At 45.4% G+C, this 15588-nt stretch overlaps 1 protein-coding gene and 1 long non-coding RNA gene across 11 annotated transcripts in view; one reads left to right on the plus strand and one right to left on the minus strand.

Moving 5' to 3' along the window:
- LOC136793864 (uncharacterized) overlaps positions 1–13624 on the minus strand; it is a 32087-nt gene extending 18463 nt beyond the window's left edge. The window contains exon 1 of the long non-coding RNA XR_010839892.1: positions 13387–13624. This is a non-coding gene — a long non-coding RNA (uncharacterized lncRNA). The remainder of the gene's footprint in view (positions 1–13386) is intronic.
- The window catches only part of NRP1 (neuropilin 1), a 140372-nt gene continuing 137841 nt past the window's right edge, over positions 13058–15588 (plus strand). For 3 of the 10 annotated variants that reach the window (XM_059056372.2, XM_067030366.1, XM_059056375.2), the window contains exons 1-2: positions 13867–14480; positions 14642–15177. In XM_059056372.2, coding sequence (XP_058912355.1) covers positions 15105–15177 — 73 coding nt within the window. In that variant the 5' untranslated portion in view covers positions 13867–14480; positions 14642–15104. Of the gene's footprint in view, positions 13326–13774; positions 14481–14550; positions 15178–15588 lie in introns of those variants that run through there. The other 7 variants (XM_067030368.1, XM_067030369.1, XM_067030364.1 and 4 more) reach the window with 7 other exon arrangements.

The raw sequence follows: 15588 nt of genomic DNA on the forward strand, positions 1-15588 counted from the left end.
TTGTTTCTGTGGGGAACCATGTAGAACTCTAACAAACTAATTTTTTTTTTTTAAACATACTTGAAGGTTTCCCTGGTGGCACAGTGGTTAAGAATCTGCCTGCCAATGCAGGGGACCCGGGTTTAAGACCTGGTCTGGGAAGACTCCACATGCCGCGGAGCAACTAAGCCCGTGAGCCACAACTACTGAGCCTGCACTCTAGAGCCTGCAAGCCACACCCACTGAAGCCCATGAGCCACAACTACTGAAGACCACATGCCTAGAGCCCGTGCTCCACAACAAGAGAAGCCACTGCAATAAGAAGTCCGCACACCACAATGAAGAGTAGCCCCCGCTCGCCTCAACTAAAGCCCGCGTGCAGCAACGAAGACCCAACGCAGCCAAAAATAAAATAAAATAATTTTTTAAAAAAAATACTTGAAATATCTTCTGAGATTCTTTTATATATATTTATTTATTTATGGCTGCGTTGGGTCTTCGTTGCTGCGCGCGGGCTTTTCTCTAGTTGCAGCGAGCAAGGTCTACTTTTCGTTGTGGTGCACGGGATTCTCACTGTGGTGGCTTCTCTCGTTGTGGCGCACGGGCTCTAGGCTCACAGGCTTCAGTGGTTGTGTCTTGTGGGCTCTAGGTGCGTGGGCTTTGGTGGTTGTGGCACACGGGCTTAGTTGCTCTGCGGCATGTGGCATCTTCCGGGACCAGAGCTCTAACCCGTGTCCCCTGCATTGGTGGGCGGATTCTTAACCACTGCGTCACCAGGGAAGTCCCTCTAGCAAACTAATTTTGAAACAGATATCTAGAGCATAACCCATACCTAAGCTAGGGACCACACACAATAATAATGACCCCAAATAAGCAGCAGGAGCTGAAATTACAGAATTGAAAATATTCCACCAGGGAAAGAAGGGGAGCTAAGATATTGGGAATGTATATTTAATAGTTGTAGCTATAGAAAGGGAAAGTAAATTGGACAAAAAAAAAAAAAGAGAGAGAGAGAGAAGGAGGACATTACAAAGGCTATTTAGGTACAACCGCTGTAGCTAATAATGCTGTCATGGGAACCCCTATAGAATGCTTGCCCTGCAGTCTGACATATCCCAGAATCCTCCCATGGTTTAGGAAACCGAGTTGCTGAAAGTACAGTAGCTTTTGTGTTTACAATGGCCTGCCTGCTTTAGGCTAAGAAGTGTGGCAACCCGAGATGCTAACAATAACCAAAGATAAAAGAAAGCAAACAAACACCAAAATACCACTCTCTTGGTTTTTCTTTTAAAAGAAAGACACTAGAAGAAACAGGAAAACAACAAGGCCGTGGCACTAATCTAGGCAGAATTGAAAGGTCACAGTTGTGTAGAAGGCAGCAACACAACACCAACAGGATACGGAGTCATTCAGCTTTGAGATACGACTGTGAGAGTGTTTGTGTTTAATTATGAAGCCCTTGGGGGCTCTTCCTTTTCCCCTTCAAATGAGGGGAGTCATCAGGAATGGAAATTACCCGATTGTGAGATTAACAAGACAAGGTGTTGGAGTCCAATCAAGGGCCACCATAGTTCAGACAAATTGCAACCTGGCTTCTCTTTCAGGGAGGCAGGATACCACCCTGGGGGATTTTTCCATCATCCAGAGCACACCTACCTAGATCTTTGTAGACCTGACCTTCAATTAAGGCATTGATTTCCTCATTACCCACAGGTTTATTTTACAGAGAAACTCCCAGGGAGCATGAAATAGGAAAACTCAGAAGGAACAAGACAGGGGATTTTAAAGTCAGGCTCCTCATTACAGCCTCAGGGGAACAGGTGGAATCTTCCGGGGCCTTTATAAAACTTTATTTTATTTATATTGTTTTCCAAGGACAGCTTTTATTAAGGGACATGGTTATTAAAACCACAGCCAGTGTAGACTTTGTTGGGCAGATGGAGAAGTTTCTCTCCGACCCCCTCATGCTTTGGGCCAGCACATCACTGAGGAACATTTTTATGTTAGCAACAGACCCTACATCCTGGATTTCACAATACTGAGACTATTTGCTGCAGCTAGTCACAGCTTCAGCAGTATGAGCCCACCCAGGATCTCTGTGAAGACCCCCATATTGGCCAGAAAACTCAAAAAGCACACTATGTGGTAGGTAGAGCTTGCAACCTTATATGCAAATCTGCAAGTAAGCTCAAGATTGGTCTGAAAAATACTCTAAAAATAATACTCCTGGTATAGAAGAAGCTAGATGCAATGTAAAAGGAGACCTACAACCAACATGTGTTATCATGTGTCTTCAACTTGACCTGCCACTAGGGATGCTCCACTACTGCTCCTGATTGGAACTGGAAATGGAGAGCAGAAACCCAGTTTGGTGTTGATCTGTTTCCATTGACAAGGGTGTCTAGAAGGGCAGCCATTTTCCAGTAGCACAACAGCACCTGATCAGAGAAACTTAAAGAAGAACAGCCATGCTTTAACCCGTATTTTCTCAAAAAATCATTTCCTTAATTTTTAAATTTAGTTAACTCACAAATATCCTTCATGAAATAAGCACTCCTGATCCCTGCTGAATGGGAATACTGATTTGCCCTATCCTTAAGAGAAATCAGGCAGAGAAGAGTTTCGATGAGGGGTGTCTGTGTCTGTGTGTTTTGTGGTTTCTTTGTTTGACTTTCTCAAGATTTTGATCATCCCCTGCCATTCCTCTAACAGTACGTTATTTTATCATCAGATTTCTCATGCGAGCTCACAGTATATGCAGCTAGACATAGGACACGCACTCCATGTCACCGTCCATGTTAGGAACACAAACAATTCAGAAAGAAAATATACTGAGGAGGTTTCAAATATCAGAAGCACAAAGGAGCCCTGTTGGTATGAGTTACTCCACGTGATGTCCTGGTGCAGCCCTACCCCCACTCAAGGTTCCATATGACCTCGGGTGATGATCCACCCACTCTTAACAACTTTTAAAAAACTGCTCACAAGATTGTAGAATCTCTCAGTTTTGCAACTGATAAGGTATTAAAGGATGACTTAATTCAATATCTGTCTTTTACAGATGTAAACCTTGGCAGTCCAGCAGGATGAAACAATGTGTTCAGAATTGGGTACAATCACGGGGGAGCTGGGTCTGGACTCCCAGCCTCTGAAACTAAGTTGTGCTTTCTGTCATGTGCTTTCATGGCGGAGGCTTTCCCCCGCCATTGTTCCCATCCCCTTTTAAGCATGGATCTTTTAAAAAGTTTTAATGGGTAACATTTTGTAAAAGAAAATAAAGTGGCACTTTTTTTTTTTTTTTTTTTTTGCGGTACGCAGGCCTCTCACTGTTGTGGCCTCTCCCATTGTGGAGCACAGGCTCCGGACGCGCAGGCTCAGCGGCCACGGCTCACGGGCCCAGCCGCTCCGCGGCATGTGGGATCGTCCCGGACTGGGGTACGAACCCGCGTCCCCTGCATCGGCAGGCAGACTCTCAACTACCGCGCCACCAGGGAAGCCCAGTCACCTGGTTTTGATTCTTCATTTTGTTAATGTGGTGTATCACAGTGATCAATTTGCGGATATTGAAAACTCCTTGCATCCCTGGGATAAATCCCACTTGATCATGGTGTATGATTCTTTCGATGTATTGTTGGATTCAGTTTGCTAATATTTTGTTGAGGATTTTTGCATCTATGGTCATCATTCATATTGGTCTGTCATTTTCTTATTTTGTGGTATCTTTGCCTGGTTTTAGTAACGGGGTGATGCTGGCCTCGTAGAATGAACGCAATTTTTTTGTAATAGTTTGAGAAGGACAGATGTTAACTCTTCTCTAAATGTTTGGTAGAATTCACCTGGGAAGGCATCTGATCCTGGACTTTTGTTTGCTGTGAGTTTTTTAAAATTACTGATTCAATTTCATTACTGGTAATTGGTCTGTTCATATTCTCTATTTCTTCATGTTCTGTGGAGCTTAACATACCTCAAGAAAACATACTACACAAGATTTGAAGAAGAACATAGTGTTCCAGGCCTTTCCTTTTATGATGTGATTGCTGTTTATCACAAACTTCATTCCTAGAGTCCACCAATCATGTTAACCTAGAAACTTTTCGTTTGTTAAAGAAAACGTATTATTTTATTGGTAAGTCTTAGGCCATGTCTTCATGGCAATCTCTCCAGAGTAAATATGTCTTCGTTTTCCCCTCAAAGGCAGCTTAGAATTTATGAGCCCCAGTGGAATATGCTGACACCAGTGTCAGCCCGGAACAGCCATGGCCACCTGGTAACTCTACCTGGAGAGCTCTCGCTTGAGTAGGAAGTCAGCTCAGATGAAACACAGAAGACGTCCTGCTGATTGGCACAAACTGAACCTTTGGCTCCACCTCTGCCAGAAGCCACGCCCACTCCTTTACTTCCCTCAAATATAACCATTAAATTACTTTTTTGTTTAATTAATCCAGATTTGTTTCTTGCTATGCAACGGACAAGCCTGATTACCACACACTCATGTATCCTGGAGTTAACGAGGTGCTTCCTCTTACATGTGACAGGAAAGTTGTGATCTTATATCTACATAATAAAAGACGTTTGCTTGATATGATCAAGGGTAACATCAACTTCATAGATGGCAGAGTTGGTCTGTCTAGGAGAGATAACTGTTTAAAAGCCCAAGGCAGACTTTTTCAAATCAAGGCCCAAAGAACCTTAAAAATCAAAGAGACGGGAGTCTGCTTTGGCAGACAACATTAAATCTGAGTATTTTTGAGTCAATTTGAGTATGAGTTAAATTTGAGTATGTCTGACAGCATCCAGTCTATGCCTCAATATAATCCCAAAGTCTGTAAAATCACAAAGGGGTTTTAAAAAAGAAAAAAATATAGTGGAGAAATGTGCCTTGGCAAACCAGACTAGAGACGATAGCACAGTATGAATTTAAGAAGCCACTTGATGTCATAAAATACAATCTATTGACTATTACTGTGAATTTTCAGAAGAATAAACCGTGTTAGTTAATTTTATTAGAAGGCCTTACGTCCAGCATTTATAAGATACAAACCTAAATTCAAAACATCGATTTCCTATATTTTATTCCATCACAGAATTGCTGCATAAACTTGCTAAATCTGAATTCACCATGTATCCTGGTTCTCCCATCTGTGGCATGAGAGAGAGAAGCAGTGCCTCTAGAGGCTGGTAAGACCCAGGTCTACTCTGAACTCTGTGAATGCAAATTATAATTAGAAAGGCCTGATGTGCACTTGCTCTTTGGCCTTACATTTCAAAGGGCAAACCTATACATATATTTTCTTATTCCCTATCACTTTACAATTTTGCTGTCTAAACTTTCACGGTTCTATTATTTCCAGCTTCTGCAACTAAAACTTACACTAAAAAAATGAAGAAGAGAAAGTGCAGGAGTGACTCTTAACAAATATTTTTCCTTCCTGTCTACACTGCTATTTATTGTCCCTGCTGCGGTGTTTACAGCATTCGAGCAGGAGGAAAATGTGCCTGCAAAGGTAACCAGCTGTATTAATAAGCTGAAAACTTTTTAAAATATAAAACTTCCAAGAAAATCTGCCTTGTTCTGCATGACTTTCTCACCTCATGCAAACTTTTTTTTTTTTTTTTTTTTTTTTTTGCTGTACGCGGACCTCTCACTGTTGTGGCCTCTCCCGCTGCGGAGCACAGGCTCCGGACGCGCAGGCCCAGCGGCCATGGCCCACGGGCCCAGCCACTCCGCGGCACTTGGGATCCTCCCTGACCGGGGCACGAACCCGCGTCCCCCGCATCGGCAGGCGGGCTCCCAACCACTGCGCCACCAGGGAAGCCCCTCATGCAAGCTTTTGTATGACATTAGGGCAAGTCCATCCAGGCAGTGAATTTTGTAGCTGAAAATCAACAAGTATTAATGTATCACCTCTTACATAGGAGACAAAGCACTTTAACAATCTGATGGTTTAACATAATACATTGAAGAAAGATGCCCACTGACAAATAGTCTACCCAATACATTTGTCCAAACTATCAAGGCAGGAAATTATACAATTCAAAGCAAGCAAAAAAATCACATAAATATCTGTGAAAAACTTGTGCAACATCGAGGTTGATTCTGGAACTTACAAAACTAAAGAAATATTTTGGTGGTATTTCACATGAATTATACAAATATGCCAGTCTGTGGATGTCTGGTATAGGGTGTAAATATGAATTCTAAATTCTCCTTTGACCACCTCTAGGAGATTAAAGGACAAAGAAGAGAATGGGTAGGGGCAGGCATTGTTGCAAAGAGATATTTGGGGTACTTTCCTGAACATCAATAGATACAGTCACTGATTTGTTGTAAATAAGGGTTAGAAAAATCCCCTCTTCTATGGGGATTCCCCTTTTTGAATGCCTTCAAAAAGCATTTATTGAGCACCTACCTTAAATCACTAAAGTTGAAACAATACCATTCATATGTTATTACTAGTTCAGTAGGAGTTACGCAGATTTTTGTGAGTTTCATGAAAGACTAGCCAATTTTTCTAGGAAAATGTGTTCTTTGGTCAAATTCTTAACCTAAAAAATTATCAAAACTACAGCAACAGAAATAAGAGCTTCTGTGGTGAGTCAGGTCGTCACACCAATTTCACTGCTGTTGACTTTCAGTACCTCTCTATCTCTTGTTATAGGAAAAAGGAGATATGAAAGAGAAAAACTACTGTCCACTCATTCTACAGAATAACAAACCTACTTGCAATTATACTGATCAGCTCCTCTTTCCCTACAGTAATAATGGAGGACCTGTTCCTCTTTCAATCTAGGGTAAATCTGTCCTTCCGTAATCCAGATTATATCCCCTCCTGCCTTCTCAGGCAATTTACACTCTGATTTTCTTTTCTATGACTTATTTTCAACATCTCCGCCAATACTAGATTCTACCCAACAGCGTTTAAGACAAGGATGCCACAGGAAAAGAAAATTACAGGCCAATATCCTTGATGAACAGAGATACAAAAATTCTCAACAAAATATTACTAAAACTGAATTCAACCATACATTAAAAGAATCATACACCATGATCAAATGGGATTTATTCTAGGGATGCAAGTATGGTTCAACATTTGCAAACTACTCTGTGATACACATTAACAAAATGAAGGATAAGAATCACATGATCATCTTAATAGATGCAGAAAAAGCGTTTGACAAAATTCAATATCCATTTACGTAAAAACTCTCAACAAATTGGGTATAGAGGGAATGTACCTCAACATGATAAAGGCCATATATGACAAGTCCAGAGCTAACATCATACCTAACAGTGACAAGCTGAAAGGTTTTCCTCTAGGATCAGGAACAAGACAAGGATGCCCATCCTTTCCATTTTTATTCAACATTGTATTGGAAGGCCTAGACAGAACAATTAGGCACGGAAAAATAAATAAATAAATAGAAGACATCCAAATAGAAAAGAAGAAGTAAAACTGTCAGTATTTGCAGGTGACATGATAGAAAATCCTAAAGATTCCATCAAAAAACTTAGAACTAATAAAAGAAGTCAGGGGCTTCCCTGGTGGCGCAGTAGTTGAGAGTCCGCCTGCCGATGCAGGGGACACGTGTTCCAGCCCCGGTCCTGGAAGATCCCACATGCCGCCGAGCGGCTAGGCCCATGAGCCATGGCGGCTGAGCCTCCGTGTCTGGAGCCTGTACTCCGCAATGGGAGAGGCCACAGCACTGAGAGGCCCGCGTACCGAAAAAAAAAAAAAAAAAAAACCACAACAGAATCCAGTTAAGTTCAAACTACAAAATCAATACACAAAAATCTGTTGTGTTTCTGTATGCTAATAATGAACTATCTGAAAGAGAAATTAAGAAAACAAGTCCAGACTTCCCTGGTGGTCCCGTGGCTAAGACTCTGCACTCCCAATGCAGGGAACCTGGGTTTGATCCCCTGTCAGGGATCTAGATCCCACATGACACAACGAAGACCCAGCACAGCCAAATAAATAAATAGACATTTAAAAAAGAAAGAAAACAATTCCATTTACAATTGCATCAAAAAATAAATAAATAGAACATCTAGGAATAAATTTAACCAAGGAGGTAAAAGACCTGTATATTGAAACTATACAACATTAATTTAGAAAATGAAAAATACACAAATAAGTGGAAAGATATTCCATTTTCATGGAATGGAAGAATTCATATTGTTAAAATGTCCACACTACTCAAAGCAAGCTACAGATTCAATGCAATCCCTATCAAGATTCCAATGGCATTTTTCACAGAAATAAAACAATCTTAAAATTTGAATAGAACCACAAAAGACCCCAAATAGCCAACACAATCTTGAGAAGGAAGAACAAACCTGGAGGCATCACATTCCTTAATTTCATACTATAATACAAAGGTAGAGTAACCCAAACAGTATGGTATTGGCATAAAAGCTAACAGATATATTAATGGAATAGAATAGAGAGCCCAGAAATAAACCCACACCTATATGGTCAGTTAATCTATGATAAAGGAACCAAGAAAATACAATGGGGAAAGGATAATTTCTTCAATAAGTGATATTGGGAAATTGGACAGCCACATGGAAAAGAATGAAACTAGAACACTATCTTGCACAATACATGAAAAGTAACTCAAAATGGATTAAAGACATGAATGTAAGACCTGAAACCATAAAACCAACTGGTACATGAAAAGATGCTCTATATAATTAATCTTCAGGAAAATGCAAGTCAAAACCACAATGAGATATCAGCCCATATCTGTTAGAATGCTTATTATTGAAAAGACTAGAAATAAGTGTTGGTGAGGATATAAAGAAAAGGGAGCCCTTGCACACTGTTGGTGGGAATGTAAACTTGTGTAGTCACTATGAAAAACAGCATGGAGCTTCCTCAAAAAATTAAAAATAGAACTATCATATAATCCAGCAGTTCCACCTCAAGGTATTTATCTGAAGAGAACAAAAACGTTAGCTTTAAAAGATATATGCATCCGCATGCTAATTGTAACATTAATTGCAATATCCAAGGTATGGAAACAACCTAAGTGTCCATTGATGGCTGAATGGATAAATTGTGGCATATGCACATATGTATATAAGATGGAATAATAGCAATTAAAAAAGAATGAAATCTTGCCATGTGTGACAACAAGGAAGGAGGGTATTATGTGAAGCGAAATAAGTCAGACAGAGAAATACAAATAACTGTCTGACCTCTCTTATATGTGAAATCTGAAAATAAATAACCTAATAGCTAAACCAAGCTCATAGATACAGAGAACAGACTGGTGGTTGCTAGAGGAAGTAGGGGTGGGAGAAATAGGCAAGCTGGGTTTTTTTTGGTTTTGTTTTGTTTTTTTAGTTTAAAAAATTGAGGAAAAAAACATGTTCAAGAGTACCCCAGCAAAGAAAAAAGAAAAAAAAAAAACAACAACCTCCTTCCACACCATTTCCTTCCAGAACTACTGTCTGTCTCCTTCCCTTCAGTAGGAACCTTCAGAGAGAATGACCTTTACTCCTTGTCCCTATTTCCTTACCTCCATTCACTTCACTTCCACTAGTCCACTCCAACCTGGCCCCTAGTCCTATCTCTCCCTTACTCCTCTGAAATGACACTTGTTCAAGTTAATCCTCAATAACCATCAAGCCACCATATTCAAGAGTATTTCAGTCCTCATCCAGCTAGAACTGTCAAAATTATTCAACTCCTTTGCTTAGCACTTCCTTTTAGAAATGCCTCTTCTGCCTGACTTTTATGACACGATGTTCTACAGGTTTCCCTCTACCTCTCCAGCTGCTCATTCTCAATATACATCAGTGATCATATTCCTGACTCAATGGATTATCTCAAAGAGACTAAAAACTGAACCTGGACCAAATCAAACTCATGATCTTCCTTCCACACTAGTCTAGTGCTCCATGCCTAAGTGAAGTCTATCACTACCACCCATCCAGTGATGGAAGCTGGAATCTTAACAGTCATCCTTGAGAACACCCTCTCCTTTGCTGGACTATCCATGTCATCATCTGTCCTGTTGATTATACCTTCCAAATATGTCAGGAATACAACCTTTTCCAATCTCCACTGCATGATCCTTGTTCATGGTCTTCTTTTACTTCCTTCTTAACTAGTCACTTCACTTCTTCCCTTGCTCCACTCATACCCCATTCTCATGTAAATAGCTAGAGCCATCTACTAAGAATACAAAATAAAGTTCTGTTAGGATAAATTCAGCTCAACTTAACTGTGGGTTTTGTGGTTTCTTTTTTTTCCCCCCCTTTGGTTGATAGTTGTTAAATTATTTTTTACTGATTTTTAAAATTCTTTAGAATTTTTTTTGGCCATTGCTTGTTGATAGTTTTAATTTAGTTTTTACCGATTTTTTAAGTTCTTTGGAATTTTAGTTTTCTATGATTAAATTTTGAGATAGCCTTTCCTGATTTGATTGCTCAAATTATATTTTATAGATTGTCCTACTTAAAAATAGTCCTTTTGAGATGTTGAATAGGCTCTCTAATGATGTTTTTATTGGTTTTATGAGTGTTTCTATCGGTTATTATTATTTTAATTTTTATAATTAAAAAGTAATTCAATGAAGGCAGAATAATCTAAGATTATTCTTTCAGACAAATAATAGTTTTCAAATTCTAGCCCTAATGTCTAACACCAACAAATACTGTGAATCCACTCACATGATTCAAAATTTAGCAGTCTTCCTGCATCTGCATGTACTGTATTATAGAAACTTTACAGTGTAACTTTGTTTTAAAACTTTGATGGCAGGCTTTTCTCCAATATTTAAAGAATTTTCAATGTAACTTTTAAAACGCCCAACGTGAAGGATCAGAAAGTAAAAGTTTATTTGTTTATTTTCTTCCTTCCTCTGCCAATCCAAATGAAGGAGACAGCTCTACATGAGGTCCAAAAGACACCCCTTGAATGATAGTCATTTAACAGCAGTGCTATTTTTAATAGAATTATTTTAAATAATAGGAAATTAAATTCCAATTTTTAATCTTTTCTGTTTCACTTCTTCCATTCTTACATTTCAAATGTAGGTTAGCTCCTACTAAAAATATGTTGTGTCCTTGCTCTTCTGAAATATGTGGATTTGATGCTTTAAAAAACTTGACTAGACTTGATACAGATCTGAAATACCAGTCTCCATATGCACCAACCTGAAATACTTTGAGGACGCTAGTGGCTCAAATGGCCTTCTGGGAGCAATGGCTCTCACCTTATTTTTGACAAATTGATGAGCGCTTGATGAAAGAAACCATACATTTACCACTCAGTCTATTCTTTCTTTTTTTTTTTTTTAACATCTTATTGGAGTGTAATTGCTTTACAATTACACTTTTACGTCGCGCGCTCGCGGTAGCAGGTGTGTTAGTTTCTGCTGTATAACAAAGTGAATCAGCTATACATATACATACATCCCCATATCTCCTCCCTCTCACATCTCCCTCCCACCCTCCCTATCCCACCCCTCTAGGTGGTCTCAAAGCACCGAGCTGATCTCCTTGTGCTGTGCAGCTGTTTCCCACTAGCTATCTATTTTGTATCTGTGTCTTTATTCCTGTCCTGCCCCTAGGTTCATCAGAACCATTTTTTAAAATTCCATATATATGTGTTAGCATAAGATATTTGTTTTTCTCTTTCTGACTCACTTCACTCTGTATGCACCCAGGCTGTTCTTAATGATGGGCCTCGGTTCCAGCCCTGCTCAGGAGGCAGAAGCGAAGGGCCTTCTTCCCGCAGCAACCCCTCCATGAGAGTCCATTGCGCTGGGCACTGCCCATGCAGGGCCTCTGACTGGCACTCGGGTGTGATGAATCTTCCCTTCAGTGGAATTGGGTCCTACCTAGTCTGGGGATTTGTGGTGTCCGGAAGAATGACGTGTCCACAAGACCAAAATAAAATCAACCTAGGAATACTGCCAAACTCTTCCTCTGTCTATCACTTACGTCAAGTAAAGGTTGGTCTGTCTCTCTTTGCAGGGGAATTGCAGAAGTCTAAAACTGACCCTTTTCTGCACTTAGTAGAATCCAACAGCAGAGGAAAGAGGTTGTTAGCGAGGACAATTTGCTCTGCACCAACCCACTAGCGGGCAATTATCAATCAGTGCGGTAGGGCTCCCATTACCCAGTACTGCGTGTGGAAACTCCGGAGTCCAGAAAAGCCTCAGATCTGCTGAGACCAGAAAAATCAGAGGCAGAACTTAAATATGATATTTCCCCCAGAGTACCTACTGCATGTCTTATTAGTTGGTTTGAGAAACACTGGCAAAATGCTCAGCTGGGGAGCAAGAAAGAGACAGACGTTTTCTGCGCCTCGACCCGCGGGAGGTGCCCTTCCCCGGGAAAGGCGGGAGGGAGCCCGGGGGCGAGGTTTCGGAGTGAGGGCAGTGCCTCTCTGAGTGCAGGATCTGGTGGCTTTATTTGTTAGCTGGTGGCTCCAGCCTGGGAAATGCACACTCAGCAGGGAAAGGGGAAGAGAGATTGGCGGCAGTTTTCTAAAAACAACACAGATCAAGTCTCCGCTTGTGCCCCTTCGCTCACCCCGCGGAGGCACAGACGGGTCAAAACCTTTTCCCAAACCAAGCGCGGCCGCGCAGTTCCCACTAGGAAGGAGGAGGGCAGCCGTGACTCCTGGACTCCAGGACGCCCGGGCGCTGAGCCGCCCGGTTCGCCTTCTCTCTCAACCGGCCAGGTTCAGAGAGGCGCCTCTCCCTCCGAGCCTCGGGCTAAGGTCGCCCGGGGTCACCCCAAATCTGATGATGCCGCTCGCCCCGCGCAGCCGGGGACTGGGACTGGCGGGGGTGCGCCGGGGACCGAGAGGAAGGCGGGGAGGAGGCGTCGCGCGCTCGCGGTAGCCAAGCGCCCGGGCTTCCCTCCGCTGCGCTGACTCCCCGGGGTCTGCGTGGGGCGCGGCTGGCGCCCTGTCTCGCCCCGCCACTGCCCCTTCCGCTCCACCCAGCCGTTCGACTCCCGGCCTCGTAATGCCCCCTTCCAACCCCGCGTCCGGGGTCGGACAGCCGAGGAGGAAACGAGTGAGGGCGAACAGGCGCTCGCGGGCAGGGCGACTCGTGGCGCCCTGGGTGCTGGTCTCCAGCTTGGAGGCGGGGACTCCCCGGGCGCGGGCGGGCGAGCCCGGGGTGCAGCTCTGCACCGCGCGGGGCTCAACCGGCGCGCGCCACCGCGCCCAGCCACCTCCCGCGAGCGCTGAGCCCTCGCCCGGAGCCCGCGCGCCTGGGCCTCCGCTCTCCCGTCCCGCCCCTAGTTCTTCCGCCAAAACCTTTGACCAGAGTCTTCCTGCCAACATTCCTAAATCTCTTTTGCCAGCTCTTTGCGCCAGGTAGGAATAAGGCTCTGCTTTCGGGTGTGTGGAGAAACGCCGTTCCCAGAGGGCGTCTGACCTTTTCACCTTCCCCACGAACTCCTTCGGAGGGGGTCCGCGGGCATTTACCCCTCTCGAGGGCCTGATCCGCTGCCGAAACCTGTCTGTTCCCTCAAATGTCCTTGCTGTTCCTATTCGCAGAGGGTTTCTGCAGCCGTTCCCGGAAAGGCCTCGGGGATGGAACTGGGGGGCATCCAACCCACAGTGAGGACGCGCCGCCGTGGGAGGCGGAGGTGGGGAGGAGCTGGAGGGCCGGCGTGACCTTGGCCTGTGGTCTGAGCTGGTACTGTGAGAGCCCTGCCAAGAGCAAACCCCGCCCCCGCCACTGTTCCCCTCCCCCGGATTGCACAGGAACCCGGGGCACCGGACCCCTAATTTCCAAACCCCGAACACCTGGGCTCCGAGTCAGGATGCTGGGCGGGGTCGGGCGACGACTGCCCCCTAGCTGGAAGGCAGACCAGCTCCCACCCTCCAGGGTGCCCTCTGACCCGGAGGAGAGGACACCAGATCTCGGGTAACAATGGAGCCCGCGGCACGCGGCGGGCACCCGAGCACGCCAGGCGCCCAGCAGCGTGCCCCTCTACCGGGCAGGGAGGCCGGGTGGGGCTGCAGCACAGCCTCGCCCGCGCGAGTCTACTGACTCGGCAGCCACACTGCCGGCCCTCGCCCGGCTCCGGGGTGCGTCCCCCACCCCTGCCGCGCTCTCCTCAGCCCCTCCGGGCCTGACCCGCAGCGTCCAGGGGTGCCCTGCTGCTCCTGCCCCAGGTCACTACCCGGCCGCCCCGGGCGCCTCCCGGGCGTTCGGAGTTGCGAGCAGCAGCCGCTACCTCCCGAGCGCCCCTCACGCCTCAGCGGCGGATCCCCAAGATCCTGGGCGAGCTGCCTCGCTCCTCCCCGGGGGTCCGAGCGAGCACGCTGAGGTGGGCTAGCTCGACCCTGGCGCTGCCACCGGCCTCGACGCCCAGTCCCCCAAACACACCCGCTAGCCCGCCCCGGGCGCGGACCCCCGGCGCCTCCCTTCCCTGGAAGGTCCCAGAGGGTCTGTGGGAGAGACGAACAGACGCACGGGGAACGCACACGGAGGGAAACTTGTTCCTCCCCGTCTCCTGTCAGGCAATTGCTGGCGAGCCCGTGCGGGGAGAGGGGCGGGAGGAAGCGAGGGAAGGGCTCCAGAAGGGGAGGGGAGGAGGAGGTGGGGGAAGCAGGGGTGCAGTTGGTGAAAGTCCTCTGTCTCCCGCTCATCTTTTCATTGCTTGCTCCTCTCCTTCGCGCAGACACCTCGGACCTCCCCTGGGCGCCAGCTCCTCGGCTCCAACGGGTCCAGAAACAAGCCGGATTTTTTTTTTTTTTTCTTTCTGGAAATTGGCTTTGGTGTGCGTTTCTCTACGTCCCTCCTCCTCCCACCCCCCCTTTCTTTTCTTTCTTTCTTTTTTTTTTTTTTTTTTTTTTTGGAGACATGGCCCGGGCAGTGGCTCCTGGAAGAGGAACAAGTGTGGGAAAAGAGAGAGGAAACCGGAGCTAAATGACAGGATGCAGGCGACTTGAGACACAAAAAGAGGAGGGTTTCTCTCGGATCACGGCATTGCCTCGCCGCTTTCCTTTCTCCAAGACGGACTGAGGATTTTACAGCTCTGGGAGGAGTGGAAGCGCTCCGGATTGTTGAGATCGCCCCGGTGCTCTGTTTTCCCTGCACGTTCGGTTCTCCCGCGTCTGCCCGGGAAACCCAGCGAAGGGAGGATGGAGAGGGGGCTGCCGCTCCTGTGCGCCGAGCTCGCCCTGGTCCTCTCGGCGGCCGGCGCTTTTCGCAACGGTAAGTGACAGGCGGAGACGCGCGGCCACGGGTGTGAACCCGGCTCCAGGCTGCCCGCGTCCGGACCCCGGACCCGCGCCCAATTGCCTGGATCCACCGGGGAGAGCCGCCTCCTGGGCGAAGGAAACTTTTATCCAGGCGGAGAAATCGAGCAATAAGATCAGTCGGTGTAGGGCAGGGAGATTTCAAGTGCTCTGACTCCCTCCTGAAGTTGGTTGTTTGGCCGTGGAGGTTTTCCTCCCTCTGCTGCAAGGCAGAACTGCTTACCTTCCCAGAGCAGCACACCAATTATCTTAATAATGTTTCCTCCCAAAGGCAATTAGATGAGACTCCCTTTCAAAAATCGGATGGCTGTTGAAAGTTAAAGAACACTTTACCAGGAGAACTTCCCGGTTCTCGAGCAGCTCCCCC

This window comes from Kogia breviceps, chromosome 3 (assembly GCF_026419965.1).
Source record: "Kogia breviceps isolate mKogBre1 chromosome 3, mKogBre1 haplotype 1, whole genome shotgun sequence".
NCBI classification, from domain to species: Eukaryota; Metazoa; Chordata; class Mammalia; order Artiodactyla; family Physeteridae; genus Kogia; species Kogia breviceps.